General features: G+C 43.4%; 1 protein-coding gene across 1 annotated transcript in view; it reads left to right on the top strand.

Moving 5' to 3' along the window:
• Window positions 1-18,458, top strand: part of LOC137094970 (neutral amino acid transporter B(0)-like) — a 53,374-nt gene that overhangs the window by 9,176 nt on the left and 25,740 nt on the right. Inside the window, exon 2 of the mRNA XM_067461039.1 lies at window positions 17,674-17,716. Within this exon, the coding sequence (XP_067317140.1) occupies window positions 17,674-17,716 (43 nt within the window). The remainder of the gene's footprint in view (window positions 1-17,673; window positions 17,717-18,458) is intronic.

Below are 18,458 nucleotides of genomic sequence, written 5' to 3'. Positions count from 1 at the left end.
GTCTCAAGCGCAGTTGGTGGGGACGAGAGAGAGGGCCTTCTCGGTGGTGGCCCCCCGTCTCTGGAACGCCCTTTCAAGGGAAATAAAATAGACCCCATCCCTCCTGTCCTTTCATAATAGCTTGAAGACCTGGTGGTTTTAACAAGCCTTTGAAAATGGCCAGTTCTAACTCAGTCCTACACATTGTCAAATACGGCCTTATTCTTCTTACCAATTACCCAGATCATTTCCTCTTAGTAGCCCTCAGTCTGAGAGAGACCTCAGTGTGAGAAGGAAAAGACCACTATTTTCTCTACAGCAGGCATGGGCAAACTTGGACCCTCTGGGTGTTTTGGACTCCCAACTCCCACAATTCCTAACAGCCTCAGGCCCTTTGAATATAAGCAGGTGTGCCTGTAGCTTAGGAGCCCTCAGTCTGAGAGAGACCTCAGTGTGAGAAGGAAAAGGCCACTATTTACAGCAGGCATGGGCAAACCTTGGTCCTATGGGTGCTTTGGACTCTAACTCCCACAATTCCTAACAGCCTCAGGCCCTTTCAATATAAGCAGGTGTGTCTGTAGCTTAGAAGCCCTCAGTCTGAGAGAGACCTCAGTGTGAAAAGGAAAAGGCCACTATTTTCTCTACAGCAGGCATGGGCAAACTTGGACCCTCCGGGTGTTTTGGATTCCCAACTCCCACAATTCCTAACAGCCTCGGGCCCTTTCAATATAAGCAGGTGTGCCTGTAGCTTAGTAGCCCTCAGTCTGAGAGAGACCTCAGTGTGAGAAGGAAAAGGAAAGGGTCTGAGGCTGTTATGAATTGTGGGAGTTGAAGTCCAAAACACCAGGCATGGGCAAACTTTGGTCCTATGGGTGCTTTGGACTCCAACTCCCACAATTCCTAACGGCCTCAGGCCCTTTCATTATAAGCAGGTGTGCCTGTAGCTTAGGAGCCCTCAGTCTGAGAGAGACCTCAGTGTGAGAAGGAAAAGACTACTATTTTCTCTACAGCAGGCATGGGCAAACTTTGGTCCTACAGGTGTTTTGTACTCCAACTCCCACAATTCCTAACTGCCTCAGGCCCTTTCAGTATAAGCAGGTGTGCCTCTAGCTTAGTAGCCCTCCGTCTGAGAGATACCTCAGTGTGAGAAGGAAAAGGCTACTATTTTCTCTACAGCAGGCATGGACAAACTTGGAGTCCAAAACACCTGGAGTCCCACAATTCCTAACTGCCTCAGTCCCTTTCAATATAACCAGGTATGCCTGTATATTAGTAGCCCTCAGTCTGAGAGAGACCTCAGTGTGAGAAGGAAAAGGAAAGGGCCTGAGGCTGTTAGGAATTGTGTGAGTTGAGTCCAAAAACCCCGGAGGGCCCAAGTTTGCCCATGCTTGCTCTATAGTATTTCCAGAGTGGAGTGCTTGACCAAGAACCGTGTTACCTACTAACACAACGGTGCTATATCTCTGATGGGAATCCCTGATGCAACCCCAAAGCCGCAACGCTCTGGATGCCCTGAAAAGCTTCTGACATCACTTCCTCCCTTTGTGGGGAGATAAAAGAGGTCCCCTTTTATCTCCCCTCTGCAGCACATGTTGCACAAAGACCAAAAACCCTTCTCCTTTGCTGGTTTTTGCTCTCCAGTACCATTTGTGCCATCTGGGTCCATGCACAAAAAAAAGTTGCATCATGCGCTGCTCAACATTAGCAACCCCTTGCCTCCTTTTTTTTGCATTGGTTGAGCTTGCAATTTTGGTCAGACTTGAGGAGCATTGGAATTGCTTGCCTTTGCTGAGTCAACCACCTCATCCTAGTTGGATGAGTTCCAATTGAGTGATAGATGAGCTCTTGAACAGAGTAAGATATTTCCTAGCTGGGCCTGTGCTACTTCAATGCCTCCAGCTGAAAGAAGTCATGCATTTCCAGTTATTACGATGCTTGCGTTTGATTGCTTTCCTTTGTTTACCCAAGTCTTCAGCCCAGCAATAAGCAAACGTGTCGCTTCCAACTTCCTGCTTGTATTCGCTGTGTTTGGTTCCTGTTGGCATGCCTCCCTTGACAAAAAAATATTTATTATTTACTAGCTGTCCCCTGCCACGCGTTGCTGTGGCCCAGTCTGTTGATCTGGAAAATAAAGTAATGAGAAAGTGTTGGTTTCTAATATATGTAATTTCTTTCTGCTTGTGAGTAAACAGTCTTTCTTGTTTCTTTGTCAGTGTTAATGTGGAGAGTGTCTGGTTTGCCTACTCTGGAATATGCAACATATCATAGTCCTTCTTTAAGGGTCTCTTTCAAATCTATGATACTATATCTGTGTGTGAGAATCATATCTATCTATCTTATCTATCTATATTTATGACTGGATGGCTCTTTGTCAGGAGGGCTCTGATTACATTTTTTTGCCCTGGTGAAGAGAGTTGGACTAGATGGCCTTAAGTATTTTCTGTTGGTCATGGGGGTTCCATGTGGGAAGTTTGCCCCATTTCTGTCGTTTGTGGGTTTCAGAATGCTCTTTAATTGTAGTGAACTATAAATCCCAGTAACTACAAATCCCAAATGTCAAGGTCTATTTCCTCCAAACTCCATCTGTGTTCATATTTGGGCATATGGAATATTTGTGTCATGTTTGGTCCAGATCCATCATTGTTTGAGTCCACAGTGCTCTCTGGATGTAGGAAAACTACAACTCCCAAACTCAAGTTCAATGCCCACCAAACCCTTCCAGTGTGTTCTGTTGGTCATGGAAGTCCTGTATGCCATGTTTGGTTGAATTCCATCATTGGTGGAGTTCAGAATGCTCTTTGATTGTAGGTGAACTATAAATCCCAGCAACTACAACTCCCAAATGTCAAGGGCTATTTCCCTTAAACTCCATCTGTGTTCATATTTGGGCATATGGAATATTTGTGTCATGTTTGGTCCAGATCCATCATTGTTTGAGTCCACAGTGCTCTCTGGATGTAGGAAAACTACAACTCCCAAACTCAAGTTCAATGCCCACCAAACCCTTCCAGTGTGTTCTGTTGGTCATGGAAGTCCTGTATGCCATGTTTGGTTGAATTCTATCATTGGTGGAGTTCAGAATGCTCTTTGATTGTAGGTGAACTATAAATCCCAGCAACTACAACTCCCAAATGTCAAGGTCTATTTCCCTTAAACTCCATCTGTGTTCATATTTGGGCAAATGGAATATTCATGCCAAGTTTGGTCCAGATCCATCATTGTTTGAGTCCACAGTGCTCTCTGGATGTGGGTGAACTATAATTCCCAAACTCAAGGTCAATGTCCACCAAACCTTTCCAGTTTTTTCTGTTGGTCATGGGAGCCTTGTGTGCTAAGTTTGGCCCAATTCCATCATTGGTGAAGTTCAGAATGTTCTTTGATTGTAGGTAAACTATAAATCCCAGCAACTACAACTCCCGAATGACAAAATCAAAATTTTTTTAGTGGAGGACATACATTGGACTGTTAGGTGTCTTGTGTCCAAATTTGGTGTCAATTCCCCCAGTGGTTTTTGAGTTCTGTTAATCCCACAAACGAACATTACATTTTTATTTATATAGATTTATTTACAGTATTTATATTCCGCCCTTCTCATGGAAGAAAGGAAAACTAGAGATGCCATTTCTCATATATAGACAGTATTTATTTATTATTTATTTACAGTATTTATATTCCGCGCTTCTGACCCCACAAGGGACTCAGGGCGGATCACAATGCACATATACATGGCAAACATACAATGCCATAGACATACACAGACACACAGAGGCTATTTAACATTCCAGCTTTTTCATGAGGGTATTCTGGCCATCAGGGAGCTGTCGCTTCACCATCCATTTGTGACACTGATGCAGTACTTCCTCATTCTTTGCATGCTTGCTGGAGATTTTTATGGCTGTCGCTTCACCATCCATTTGTGACACTGATGCAGTACTTCCTCATTCTTTGCATGCTTGCTGGGGATTTTTATGGCTGTCGCTTCACCATCCATTTGTGACACTGATGCAGTACTTCCTCGTTCTTTGCATGCTTGCTGGAGATTTTTATGGCTGTCGCTTCACCATCCATTTGTGACACTGATGCAGTACTTCCTCATTCTTTGCATGCTTGCTGGAGATTTTTATGGCTGTTGCTTCACCATCCATTTGTGACACTGATGCAGTACTTCCTCATTCTTTGCATGCTTGCTGGGGATTTTTATGGCTGTCGCTTCACCATCCATTTGTGACACTGATGCAGTACTTCCTCGTTCTTTGCATGCTTGCTGGAGATTTTTATGGCTGTCGCTTCACCATCCATTTGTGACACTGATGCAGTACTTCCTCATTCTTTGCATGCTTGCTGGAGATTTTTATGGCTGTTGCTTCACCATCCATTTGTGACACTGATGCAGTACTTCCTCATTCTTTGCATGCTTGCTGAGGATTTTTATGGCATCCTAAATTAGCCTCCCCGCATAAGCGGTACCTAATTTTCCTACTTTACAGATGCAACCGTCTTTCGGTCTGCAAAGGTCGACAACAGGCTACACAAATTGGTCGGAAGTTCACTCCGACCCAGGCTGGCTTCAAACTCATGACGCAGCGTTTCCTCTTTACCGCCATGGCACCCTATTTGGAAGAGAGACCCCCAAGGGCCATCCAACCCAACCCCTTTCTGCCATGAAGGATGGCACAATGCAAACCCGCCCAACAGATGGCCATCCAGCCCCTGTTTCAAAATGTTAAGAGACTTTCTAAGTTTTCCCTTCCTAAAAAGCACTTGCTGGGTCTTTGTGTTCCTGTGGTCCAGGGAGTTGTCGCGGAAGGAGACAATAACGACACTGCCTGTGGGTGAGGCGGGGGCATGTGCCCTTATGCCTCAATCGGTGGTGCTACAAACAGAAAAGGAGAGTAAAAGGGAGTGAGTGAACGCATGGGTTTGTGGTAGGTTCCATTTTTCAGCATTTGCAGTATTATGTATTTATTTACGACATTTATATGCAGCTGTCTTTCTTGCTGCAAAGGTTGACAGCAAGCTAGACAAATGGTTGGGAGCTTACTCTGACCTAGACAGTGTAATTTCTCCAATGGTGTAGGGCGCAGACACCCCGTGATAATGCGGCATGTCTCATTAAGAGCCACATCCACTGTTTTAGCGTGGTGAGATGTGTTCCACACTGGGCATGCATACTCAGCGGCAGAGTAGCACAGCACAATGGCAGATGTCTTCACTGTGTCTGGTTGTGATGCCCAGGTTGAGCCAGTCAGCTTTTATATGATGTTGTTTCTAGCACCCACCTTTTGCTTGATATTCTTGTAGGTCAGAGCACGGTCCAGGGTGACTCCCAGGTATGTGGGTGCGCTGCAATGCTCCAGTGGGATTCCTTCCCAGGTGATCCTCAGAGCTCGGGATGCTTGTCTGTTCTTAAGGTGGAAAGCACATGTCTGTGTTTTAGATGGATTAGGGATCAGCTGGTTTTCCCTGTAATAGGCAGTAATGGCACCTAGAGCTTCGGAGAGTTTCTGTTCAACCATCTCAAAGCACCCTGCTTGTGCGGTGATGGCACGATCATCAGCATAGATGAAGCTCTCTGTCCCTTCTGGCAGTGGCTGGTCATTTGTGTAAAGTTGAACATGGATGGGGCAAGCACGCTCCCCTGAGGCAGGCCGTTCTTCCGTTTCCACCATCTGCTTCTCTGGCCCTGGAACTCAACAAAAAAGCTCCTGTTTTGTAGCAGGTTTCCTATGAGGCGGTTGAGATGGTAGTCCTTTGTGATATTATACGTTTTTCTCAGGAGGAGACGGTGGTTCACATATCATAAACCGCTGCTTTTGGTGAGTTGTGTTGATCATCTTTTGGACTACATATACTGTGCCAACATGTGCTTCAAAAGGCTATATGTCTCAACTCTCGTAATTTCCGGCGAGCTGAACAGATTGCCAAAGTCCTTCCCTGGTTGTTACTTATCTCCTCTTCTTGATCTTTTAATGATACGAACCTTATCTTGCTCACAGTTTCAACAGTCTTTTCTGACAAGGCAGATATACGATAATGAAAAGACGTTCCGTCTGGGGTTTTCCCCTTTTCTTCTACGAATTCATAGAATCCTAGAGTTGGAAGAGATCTCGTGGGCCATCCAGTCCAACCCCATTCTGCCAAGAAGTAGGGAAATTTGCATTCAAAGCACCCCTAACAGATGGCCATCCAGCCTCTGCTTAAAAGACTCCAAAGAAGGAACCTCCATCACATTCCAGAGCAGAGAGTTCCACTGCTGAACAGCTCTCACAGTCAGGAAGTTCTTCCTAATGTTCAAGTGGAATCTCCTTTCCTGTAGCCATTGTTTCATTGCGTTCTAGTCTCCAGGGCAGCACAAAACAAGCTTTGCTCCTCCCAGATGTTTTTGATGTTTTACCATCCTTGTGGGAGGCTTCTCTCATGTCCCCACATAGGGAGCTGGAGCTGACAGAGGGAGCTCACCCACGCTCTTCCTGGAGCCGAACCTATGACCGGTTTTCAGTCCTGCCTGCACAAGGGTTTGACCTAAGTTAGGTGTTTTTTGATATATTCCCATCCTTGTGGGAGGCTTTTTTCATGTCCCTGCAAGGAGAGCTGGAGCTGACAGAAGGAGCTCATCCACGCTCATTCAGGATTCGAGCCTACGACCTGTCGGTTTTCAATCCGACCGTTACAAGGATTTAACCCATTGTGCCTAAGTTAAGTGCTTTTTGATGTTTTCCCATCCTTGTGGGAGGCTTCTCTCTTGTCCCCGCATTAGGAGCTGGAGCTGACAGAGGGAGCTCACCCACACTCTCCCCAGATCTGAACCTACGACCTGTCGGTTTTCAGTCCTGGTGGAGGGTTTAACTCATTGCGCCTAAGTTAAGTTTTTGATATTTTCCCATCCTTGTGGGAGGCTTCTCTCATGTCCTCGCATGGGGAGCTGGAGCTGACAGAGGGAGCTCATCCATGCTCTCCCTGGTTTCGAACCTATGACCTGTCGGTTTTCAGTCCTGGCGTCACAAGGGTTTTTAACCCATTGCGCTTAAGTTAAGTGTTTTTTGATATTTTCCCATCCTTGTGGGAAGCTTCTCTCATGTCCCCGCATGGGGAGCTGGAACTGACAGAGGGAGCTCATCCACACTCTCCCTGGATCCGAACCTACAACCTATCAGTTTTCATTCCTGCCACCACAGGGATTTAACCCATTGTGCCTAAGTTAAGTGTTTCTTGATGTTTTCCCATCCTTGTGGGAGGCTTCTCTCATGTCCCTGCATGGGGAGCTGGAGCTGACAGAGGGAGCTCATCCACGCTCTCCCCGGATCCGAACCTATGACCTGTTGGTTTTCAGTCCTGGCGTCACAAGGGTTTAACCCATTGCCCCTGATATTTTCCCATCCTTGTGGGAGGCTTCTCTCATGTCCCCGCATGGGGAGCTGGAGCTGACAGAGGGAGCTCATCCACGCTCTCCCTGGATCCGAACCTACGACCTGTCGGTTTTCAGTCCGGCCGTTACAAGGATTTAACCCTGCCGGCACAAGGGACTGAAGTTAAGAAATACTATTCTGGGACTCTAGCTTCCTTTTTTTCTCTCCTAGGCCCAGGAAACTGTAAACCTCTTTGCAGCAAACAATAAGCTATTTATCTTATCGCTCAAGGTCTGCTACAACAAGGTCAACCATATACTTTGACCAGCCGGCTGAATGAATTGTTTCCTTTCTTCTGTCCGACCAGACGGGTCATTACCACGAGGTCCATCTCTGTCTGACGCACACAGAGAGAGATTCTTTGGATCAGACGGTCAAAATTTCCCAATTTTGGTTCGTAGGAAACATGAATCATTGCAAGAGCGGACACTGAAACATTTGTTGTTGTTTGGAGGAAAAAGAACCAGAGGGAGAGCTTTGTGTATATTGCTTTTGGGGGTGTTTGTAGTCAATCGACACACCTTGAACCCCAACTCTGCTGCAGCTGCAACGTTTCAGAGTTTGTCTTTCCTCGCTGTGTGTGTTTCCTTGACTCGGAAGGCGGTTCAAGGAGGGTGTTGCCTCCCCGTCGTCGTCGTCTGATGCAACATGCACCGGGTATTGAGTTTACTCACCGGCCTCCTCCTTGTAAGCCTCCTTGTGGACGCTAAGCAAGAGTTCATCCAGGCTTCGGAACAAGGCTCATTTGAGGGCTGAGAAGGAAAATATTTCAAATGCCTCCACGCTGGCGGAAAATAATGCGCCCAGAAATCCAGAGAAGTTCCTGCAGAAATACCCCTAAATAAGTGTTTTTCTTCATGTATATATGTTATTAATGTATTCCTTTCTCTCGTGTAGATTGGCAGCTCTTGCGCCAGGGATAGGGTTGCGTAGAAAAGGCAGCAATATGAGTATCGTATTTCTTCCAACTGTAAGACACCCATTGATTGTAGATCAGTGGTTCTCAGCCTTCCTAATGCCGTGACCCCTTAATACAGTTCCCCATATTGTGGTGACCCCGAACCATAACATTATTTCTGTTGGTACTTAGTAACTATAATTTTGCTACTGTTCTGAATTGTAATGTAAATATTTGATATGCAGGTTGTATTTTCATTCTCTGGACCAAATTTGGCACAAAATACCCGATACGCCCAAATTTGAAAACTGGTTGGGTTGGGGGAGGGATTCATTTTGCCATTTGGGAGTTGTAGTTGCTTGGATTTATAGTTAAACTAGAACCAAAGAGTATTCTGAACTCCACCAACAAAGGAATCGAGCCAAATTTGGCATACAGAACTCCCAAGACCAAGAGAAAGTACTGGAAGGGTTTGGGTTGTTGTAGGTTGTTTCGGGCTATATGGCCATGTTCGAGAGGCATTCTCTCCTGACGTTTCGCCTGCATCTATGGCAAGCATCCTCAGAGGTTGTGAGGTCTGTTGGAACTAGGAAATAGGGTTTATAATCTGTGGAATGACCAGGGTGGGACAAAGGACTCTTGTCTGCTGGAGCTAGGTGTGAATGTTTCAGCTGACCACCTTCATTAGCATTTGAAGGCCTGGCAGAGCCTGGGAAAATGTTTTGTTGAGAGGTGTTAAGATGTGCCTGGTTGTTTCCTCTCTGCTGTTTTGCTGTTGTAATTTTAGAGTTTTTTAATACTGGAAGCCAGATTTTGTTCATTTTCATGGTTTCCTCCTTTCTGTTGAAATTGTCCACATGCTTCTTGTGGATTTCAGTGGCTTCTCTGTGTAGTCTGACATGGTGGTTGTGAGAGTGGTCCAGCATTTCTGTCCTCTCAAATAAAATGCTGTGTCCAGGTTGGTTCATCAGGTGCTCTGCTATGGCTGACTTCTCTGGTTGAAGTAGCCTGCAGTGCCCTTCATGTTCCCTGATTCGTGTTTGGGCAATGCTGCATTTGGAAGGGTTTGTTGGGCTTTGCTCTTGAGTTTTGGAGTTGTAGTTCACCTATATCCAGAGAGCACTGTGGACTCAAAAAATGATGGATCTGTCGAAGGCTTTCATGGCCGGAATCACTGGGCTGTTGTAGGTTTTTTCGGGCTATATGGCTGTTGCGACTCAGAGTAGACTTCACCTTGCTCCCAAACGCCACCACACAAGAGCTGTAGATTTTGTAGTTTATTAAAAGCAAATATCCACATCAAGGTAAAGGTTAAGCAATGCAAAGTTCCAAAGACACAGGTGAAATGCAAAATACAGTTCCAAGGATCTTCAGGTAAAAACAAGAAGCACAATCCTTTAGGCAGAAGTCATAACATACTTACTTACTTAGGCGATCCCTCGTTGGACGAGTAAGATGGTCCTCCATCATGGGTTTCCTTGTGGATTCGTAGGTGGCTGTGGAGCCCTATTCTTGACCCGCATCTTCTCCCACAGTGAAGGCATTGGTTTCCAGGTGGAAGGCGGTCCCGGTCGGGGTTGGCTTGATGCGCCTTCCTCCTGGCACGTTTCTCTCTTTCACCCTCCACTCGTGCCTCTTCAAATTCTGCAGCACTGCTAGTCACAGCTGACCTCCAGCTGGAGCGCTCAAGGGCCAGGGCTTCCCAGTTCTCAGTGTCTATGCCAGAGATTTTAAGGTTGGCTTTGAGCCCATCTTTCAATCTCTTTTCCTGCCCACCAACGTTCCTTTTTCCGTTCTTGAATTTGGAGTAGAGCAACTGCTTTGGGAGACGGTGGTCGGGCATCCGGACAATGTGGCCGGCCCAGCGGAGTTGATGGCGGAGGACCATCGCTTTAATGCTGGTGGTCTTTGCTTCTTCCAGTACGCTGACATTTGTCCGCCTGTCTTCCCAAGAGATTTGCAGGATTTTCCGGAGGCAGCGCTGATGGAATTGTTCCAGGAGTTGCATGTGACGCCTGTAGACAGTCCACGTTTCGCAGGCGAAGAGCAGGGTTGGGAGGACAATAGCTTTATCGACAAGCACCTTGGTATCCTTACGGATGTCCCAAACACTCTGCTTCATTCGGAAAAATGCTGCACTCGCAGAGCTCAGGCGGTGTATTTTGATGTAGATGTTGACTTTTGTGGAGAGGGGGCTGCCAAGGGAGCGGAAATGGTCCACATTTTCTAATGTTACACCATTAAGCTGTATCTCTGGCATTGGAGAGGGATTGGCTGGTGACTGCTGGAAGAGCACTTTGGTTTTCTCGATGTTCAGTGACAGGCCAAGCTTCGTGTATGCTTCTGCGAAGGTGTTTAGAGTGGCTTGTAGGTCTTCTTCTGAATGCGCACATACGACATTGTCATCAGCATACTGGAGTTCTATAACAGCTGTTGTTGTAACCTTGGTTTTGGCTTTCAGTCTGCTGAGGTTAAACAGCTTGCCGTCTGTCCAATAGATGATTTCCACTCCGGTGAGAAGCTTCCCATCAACAAGATGAAGTATCATAACAATGAAGATGGAGAATAAAGTTGGGGCAGTAACACATCTCTGTTTGACCCTTGATTCCACCTTAAATGGGTCACTTTGGGAGCCATTGCTGTCCAAGACTGTTGCCATCATGGAGGAACCGCAGGATGTTCACAAATTTGTTAGGGCACCTGATTTTTTGGAGGATGGTCCAGAGAGCGCTGCGATTCACTGTGTCGAATGCCTTTGCAAGGTCGATGAATGAGATATTTACATGACGATTTATAACAGCAGCCAAAATATAATTATGGAGTAGCAACGAAAATAATGTTCTGGTTGGGGGTCACCACCACATGAGGAACTGGATTACGGGGCATTAGGAAGGTTGAGAAACCCTGCAATTAGAAGAGAAGAAGGAAAGACCTGCAGGAACAAATATGCTTCGAAGCTCAGAAGGGTTAATAGGCCACCTGCCAAAGAGTTTGGGGAAATCGACGTGGCGGAAACAAGCTAGCTTTCCACCAAATTGTGGTCGTACTCACTCTGTTTTAGGCTTTATCAAACAGCTGATTTTGTTGACAAGTGTGGGTTTTTTAAGTCTACGGCATAGATGTGTTCTGTGCTTTCGAATCAACTCTGCCTCGTAGTGATCTCCTCTGACCGATTCCTAGATGAGATTTCTTCCTCTTTAGTTGGAAAGAGAGCTCATGGGCCATCCAGTCCAACCCTATTCTGCCAAGAAGCAGGAAAATCACAAAGCACCCCAGACAGAAGACCATCCAGCTTAGAATCATAAAATCCTAGTGTTGGAAGAGAGCTCATGGGCCATCCAGTCCAACCCCATTCTGCCAAGAAGCAGGAAAATTGCATTCAAAGCATCCCCGACAGATGGCCATCCAGCCTCTGTTTAAAAGTTTCCAAAGGAGCCTTCACCATATTCTGAGGCAGAGAGTTCCATTGCTGAACAGTCATCTTGTAGGCCATCCAGTCCAATGCAGGAAAATTGCATTCAAAGCAACCCCGATAGATGGCCATCCAGCCTCTGATTAAAAGTTTCCAAAGAAGGAGCCTCCACCGCACTCCGGGGCAGAGAGTTCCACTGCTGAACAGCTCTCACAGTCAGGAAGTTCTTCCTAATATTCAGATGGAATCTCCTTTCTTGTAGTTCGAAGCCATGGCTCCATTGCGTCCTAAGTCTCCAGGGCAGCAGAAAACAAGCTTGCTCCCTCCTCCCTGTGGCTTCCTCTCACATATTTATACATGGCTACCGTGTCTCCTCTCAACCTTCTCTTCTTCAGGCTAAACATGCCCAGCTTTTTAAGCCGCTCCTCATAGGGCTTGTTCTCCAGACTCTTGATCATTTGAGTCGCCCTCCTCTGGACACATTCCAGCTTAGAGTCAACATCTCTCTTCAATTGTGGACACAATATTCCAGGTGTGGTCCAACCAGGACCCAAATGACCGTCAAAATCTTTTGTTTTGGTTGGCTGATTCAGGTGTTGCTCTTTTGTGGAGTTTTGTTTTGTCGGGCGGCCAACACGGCAACCCCAAATATCTTCCGCAGCTGCAGATAAAACCATGTTGTGTCTGAAATGCACCCAGACTGAAAACACACCTAAGTCAGCAGGGTTTCTCAGCCTTGAGACTCTGAACCAAAGATAAACACAGGCAAGTGTGAACGAGGCCTTTGCTGCTGAAGCTTGCTCGATTGTCCATTGAAGAGCTGTGGTCAGTAGGGAATTTCAGCCAATTTTGCCACCGAGTAACAAGAAATACTTTCTGAAATTCCCTCTTCTATGCAAGTCTTGACTCTGATAGCTCTAACTGTAGTGGAGGCTTTTAAACAGAGGCTGGATGGCCATCTGTCAGGGGTGGTTGGATTGTGCTTTTCCTGTGTGACAGAAAGGGGTTGGACTGCATGGCCTTTGGTTCTCTTCCGACTCAAAGATTCTAATTGGAAGGGTCCTAAAACTGAGCATTTACTATCACCCTATATATATGTGCCTTCAAGCCACTTACTGACCTAGGAAAGGAATATTTGGAGGTAGTTTTGCCCATTCCGTTCTCTAAAATACACCATTCAGCAGCTGAGGTATGTTGCTGGTCTCCCATCTGAGTACTAACCAGGGCTGATCCTGCTTAGCTTCTCAGAATGGATAGGACCTAATGGTTTACGATTGCAGGAGTAAAAACTTCTTTTAACGGTTATGTTGAAGACTAGGACACAGAGCAAAAAAGATTCCACCTGAAAATTAGGAAGAACTTCTTGGTGGTTTGAGCTGTCTGAGAGAGCCCTCAGTGTGAGAAGTGGAATATGCCTGGGAGTCCGGTGACGTGGCCTCCTCTGAAAGTGGAATGGCCATCTGTTGGGAGGGTTTGGATTGTGTCTGTTGGGCGAGTGGACTTATTAACAAAAGACCCTCCTCAGAGTAACCAAATAAAGTTCTTTATACTTCTTTCTTTGAGTAGCTTCCACGCTGGGCTTCTTTCTCATGCAGATAAACAGCTTCGCTCTCACAGAGCCTCCTCTCACACAGGAGCTTCACATAGTACCTTTTTTACACATTGAAGCTTCACACACAATGGCCTTCAACCTGGGGCTTCTCTCACCAAAGCTTCTCACACCAGGCCTACTAATTTTGAGGACTTTCTCCCACTGAGGCCTTCTCACACTGAACGCTCTCCCATACTGGAACTTCTCTCACACTGAGGCCTGCTAACACTGAGGCCTTTCTCTCACAGGCCTTTTCACAATGAAGGCTCTCAGACTGGAACTTCTCTCACACTGAGACGTACTAATACTGAGGTCTACTAACACAGGCCTTTCTCCCACTGAGGGCTCTCCCAGACTGGAACTTCTCTCACACTGAGGCAAACTTAACACTGAGGCCTTTTCACACTGAGGGTTCTCCCAGACTTGAACTTTTCTCACACTGAGGCTTGCTAACACTGAGGCCTTTCTCTCACAGGCCTTTTCACAATGAAGTCGCTCTCAAATTGGAACTTCTTTCACACTGAGGCAAACTAACACTGAGGCCGTTTCACACTGAGGGCTCTCTCAGACTGGAACTTTTCTCACACTAAGGCCTGCTAAACACTGAGGCCTTTCTCCCACTGAGGCCTTTTCACAATGAAGGCTCTCTCAGACTGACACCTCTATCACACTGAGGTGAACTAACACTGAGGCCTATTCATACTGAGGCCTTTCTCCCACTGAGGGCTCTCTCAGACTGGAACTTCTCCCCCACTGAGACCTTCTTGCACTGAAGGCTCTCTCACACTGAGGGCTACTAAGCTACAGACACACCTGCTTATATTGAACTGCAACTTTTGCTGAGTCATTGCATCCATTTAATCCTTTCAGTGTTTGACTCACATGTTGGTAATTAAAAATACCTAGTTAATTTTAAATATTTCTGACAGTGTCTTCTTGCAAAACAATGGAGGTAGGACTGGATGACTCTTGGGGGTCTCTTCCAACTGTAGCATCCTATGAGTTTAATGAGGTAACCAGCAATATGGGGGGGGGGGGTGTTAGTCAAAGTAAACATTGCTCTCCCCCCCCCCCCAGCTACATGCCTGCCTCAGTGTGAGAGAAGTTCCAGTCTGCGAGAGCCCTCAGTGTGAGAAAGGCCTCAGTGGGAGAAAAGTTCCAGTCTGAGAGATCCCTCAGTGTGAAAAGGCCTCAGTGTTAGTTTGCCTCGGTGTGAGAGAAGTTCCAGTATGAGAGCCCTCAGTGGGAGAAAGGCCTCAGTGTTAGTTTGCCTCGGTGTGAGAGAAGTTCCAGTCTGAAAGAGCCCTCAGTGGGAGAAAGGCCTCAGTGTTAGTTTGCCTCGGTGTGAGAGAAGTTCCAGTCTGAAAGAGCCCTCAGTGGGAGAAAGGCCTCAGTGTTAGTTTGCCTCGGTGTGAGAGAAGTTCCAGTCTGAGAGATCCCTCAGTGTGAAAAGGCCTCAGTGTTAGTTTGCCTCGGTGTGAGAGAAGTTCCAGTATGAGAGCCCTCAGTGGGAGAAAGGCCTCAGTGTTAGTTTGCCTCGGTGTGAGAGAAGTTCCAGTCTGAGAGAGCCTTCAGTGGGAGAAAGGCCTCAGTGTTAGTTTGCCTCGGTGTGAGAGAAGTTCCAGTCTGAGAGAGCCCTCAGTGGGAAAAAGGCCTCAGTGTTAGTTTGCCTCGGTGTGAGAGAAGTTCCAGTCTGAGAGAGTTGGCAACCTTCTTCCTGGGGGAATAAAGCTCCTCTCTGGGTGGGAGCCAGACGGTCACTTGCCGTCTGCAAAGCTGAGGCTCTAATCTTGTTTGTGCTGCCCGATCCACCCCCTGAATGGGATGAAAAAGGGGGAATTAGGGCCGGGGAAAAGCCCTACAAGCCAAGGGTAAGCCCGTGATACCTAATCTTGCCAGGAGTTCGGCCGGCGGAGAAAGTTATTCTTGGCCGAGGCTCGAGTGTCTTCTAGAATAGTGGTTCCCAACCTTTTTTTGGATACGGAACCCTTGGTTTTCCACGGATCCCTAACTCTTTCCCCGATTAGTTGCATCCAAATATACCTGTACTTGAAATAAATGTGCTTATGTATCCTCCCAATAATAATAAAGAGATTAAATTAATATAACAATAATAGAGTAAAATAATATATGTAATAATAATAAGAGTAAAATAATGTAAATGTAATAATAACAGTAATAATAGAGTAAAAATGTAATAAGAACAATAATAGAGTAAAATAATGCAAATAATAAAAATAATAAATAGAGTAAAAATAGATGTAATTATAATAGAGAAAAATAATGTAAATGTAATAAGAACAATAATAGAGTAAAATAATACAAATAATAAAAATAATAGTAAATAAATGTAATAATAGAGAAAAATAATGTAAATGTAATAATAACAGTAATAATTGAGAAAAATAATATAATAAGAACAATAATAGAGTAAAATAATACATATAATAAATAGAGCAAAATAATAAATGTAATAATAATAAATAGAATAAAATAATAAATGTAATACTAACAATAATAAATAGGGTAAAATAATAAGTATAATAAAATAATGATAAAAGGAATGTAAATGTAATAATAACAGTAATAATAGAGTAAAATAATGTAAATATAATAAGAACAATAATAGTGTAAAATAATAAAAATAATAAATAGAGTAAAATAATAAATGTAATAATAATAGAGAAAAATAATGTAAATGTAATAATAACAGTAATAAGAGTAAAAAATGTAATAAGAGCAATAATAGAGTAAAATAATACAAATAATAATAAATAGAGTAAAATAATAAGTATAATAAAATAATGATAAAAAGTATAATAATGTAAATATAATAATAACAGTAATAATAGAGTAAAGTATAAAAATGTAATAAACAATAATAGAGTAAAATAATACAAATAATAATAAATAGAGTAAAATAATAAATGTAATACTAACAATAATAAATAGTGTAAAATAATAAGTATAATAAAATAATGATAAAAAAGTAAAATAATTTAAATGTAATAATTACAGTAATAATAGAGTAAAATAAAAATGCAATAAGAACAATAATAAATAGAATAAAATAATAAATGTAATAATAGAGTAAAATAGTAAGTATAATAAAATAATGATAAAAGAGTAAAATAATGTAAATGTAATAATAACAGTAATAAGATAGTAAAATAAAAATGTAATAAGAACAATAATAGAGTAAAATAATACAAATAATAATAATAAATGGAGTAAAATAATAAATGTAACAATAGAGAAGAATAATGTAAATGTAATAACAATAATAGAGAAAAAATAACTATTAAGAATAATAGAGTAAAATAATACATATAATAATAGAGTAAAATAATAAATGTAATAATAGAGTAAAATAATACAAATAATAATAATAAATGGAGTAAAATAATAAATATAATAATAGAGAAAAATAATAACTAATAAGAGCAATAATAGAGTAAAATAATAAATGTAATAACAATAATAGAGTAGAATAATGTAATAATAGAGTAAAATAATAAGTATAATAAAATAATAATAACAGAGTAAAATAATGCAAATGTAATAATGATAATAATAAATAGAGTAAAATAATAAATAACCTTAACTTGAGTATAAGCCTCGTATTTAGGATCATTTTACACTCATTCAAGTGTGTCTCCCAATTTCTACTGTAACGTCTGAGTAAATTTTCCTCTTGGTGTTTTAGATAGCGTCCTAATGTCCCAAATGTCTTCTATCTCAAACAAATGTAGAAGAAAGAAATTTGAAATCAGCATGGAAAAATATTGAAATGTGTAACCATTAAGCGCTAGTACTTGCTATCCAATACCATTGGGTCCATTCACTCAATGCATATTTCTAGTTTCGTGGCACTATTTTCTGTAATCCTGGGGTTTGCAACTGGAGGAGTTATTCCGAGTCCTTAGCCATAGATTCCCAATATTAACCAAAATGCAAAACCCAGAATTGCGTAGGATGTAGGCGATTATAATCGAATCAAAGGGCCAAGCCGTTGGATGTTTGCATGATGCCCAAAATAGCCATTTGTTTGTGATGAGGATGATTAAGCAAAGTTCCCATAAACTGGGGAAAAGAGATGTTTATAAATGAGAAAAACCAGCATGAAAACAACTACTTTTTGACAAGTTAGATCTCTTATTGATTCTATTTATCTGTTGCTTGCATGAGTGAATCCCAGGCCCACTTTGCTGTTCTCAACATGGGAAAAAATAAAGAAAATGGAAATAAATAATATGCCACATGCTTCCAGGGCCTCTTCTCCTCTTTATTGCAGCTGCGTTTGATTGATAATGAATGGAAGATCTGGCTTTGATTAAGAGTAAAAACTTTCTCTGAACTTCTGTTTTGCTTTCTCTTCTTTTTACAGGAACATCTTCCCTGCCAACCTGGTCTCAGCTGCATTCCGATCGGTGAGTTGAAAACTCTCTCTCTCTCTCTCTCTCTCTCTATATATATATATATATATAGTGTGTGTATGTATATATATACAGTTTTATGAGGGAATTAGGATGAATGAGAAAAGGACATCCTGTGACTCAGACGTTTTAACGCAGTCACTGGTTTCTGAGTAGGATCATAGTAGAGCTTCACACAAAATGACCTTCAACCTGGGGCTTCTCTCACAGAATCTTCTCATACTGAGGTCTACTGAGGGCTGAATTCAAAGTGCTGGCGTTGGCCTTTAAAGCCCTAAACGGTTCCGGCCCAAGCTACCTATCTGACCGCATCTCTGCCTATGAACCCACCAGGAGTTTGAGATCTTCCGGGGAGACCCTGCTCTCGATCCCGCCTGCTTCTCAAGCTCGGCTGGCGGGGACGAGAGATAGGGCCTTCTCGGTGGTGGCTCCTCGGCTGTGGAACGCCCTTCCTACGGACATTAGACTAGCACCATCTCTAATGGTATTCCGCAAAAAGGTGAAGACCTGGATGTTTGTGCAGGCGTTTGAGTAATTTAGTGCATTCTGGTAATGGAATATAGGAATGGAACAATGGACGACGAACCTGGACTACGCTTGGATGATGAGAAGATTGGGTACGGTTGTTTTTTGTAATAATTGTGCATTGTAATTGCTTATTGGTAATTTATGGACAATGTGTTAAGTCAATTGTTATATGTTGTATGGAACCACTGCTGTTTCTACTGTTTTTACT

The sequence above is a fragment of the Anolis sagrei genome, chromosome X, assembly GCF_037176765.1.
Source record: "Anolis sagrei isolate rAnoSag1 chromosome X, rAnoSag1.mat, whole genome shotgun sequence".
Classification (NCBI taxonomy): domain Eukaryota; kingdom Metazoa; phylum Chordata; class Lepidosauria; order Squamata; family Dactyloidae; genus Anolis; species Anolis sagrei.
This window is presented reverse-complemented; position numbering and strand designations above follow the sequence as displayed.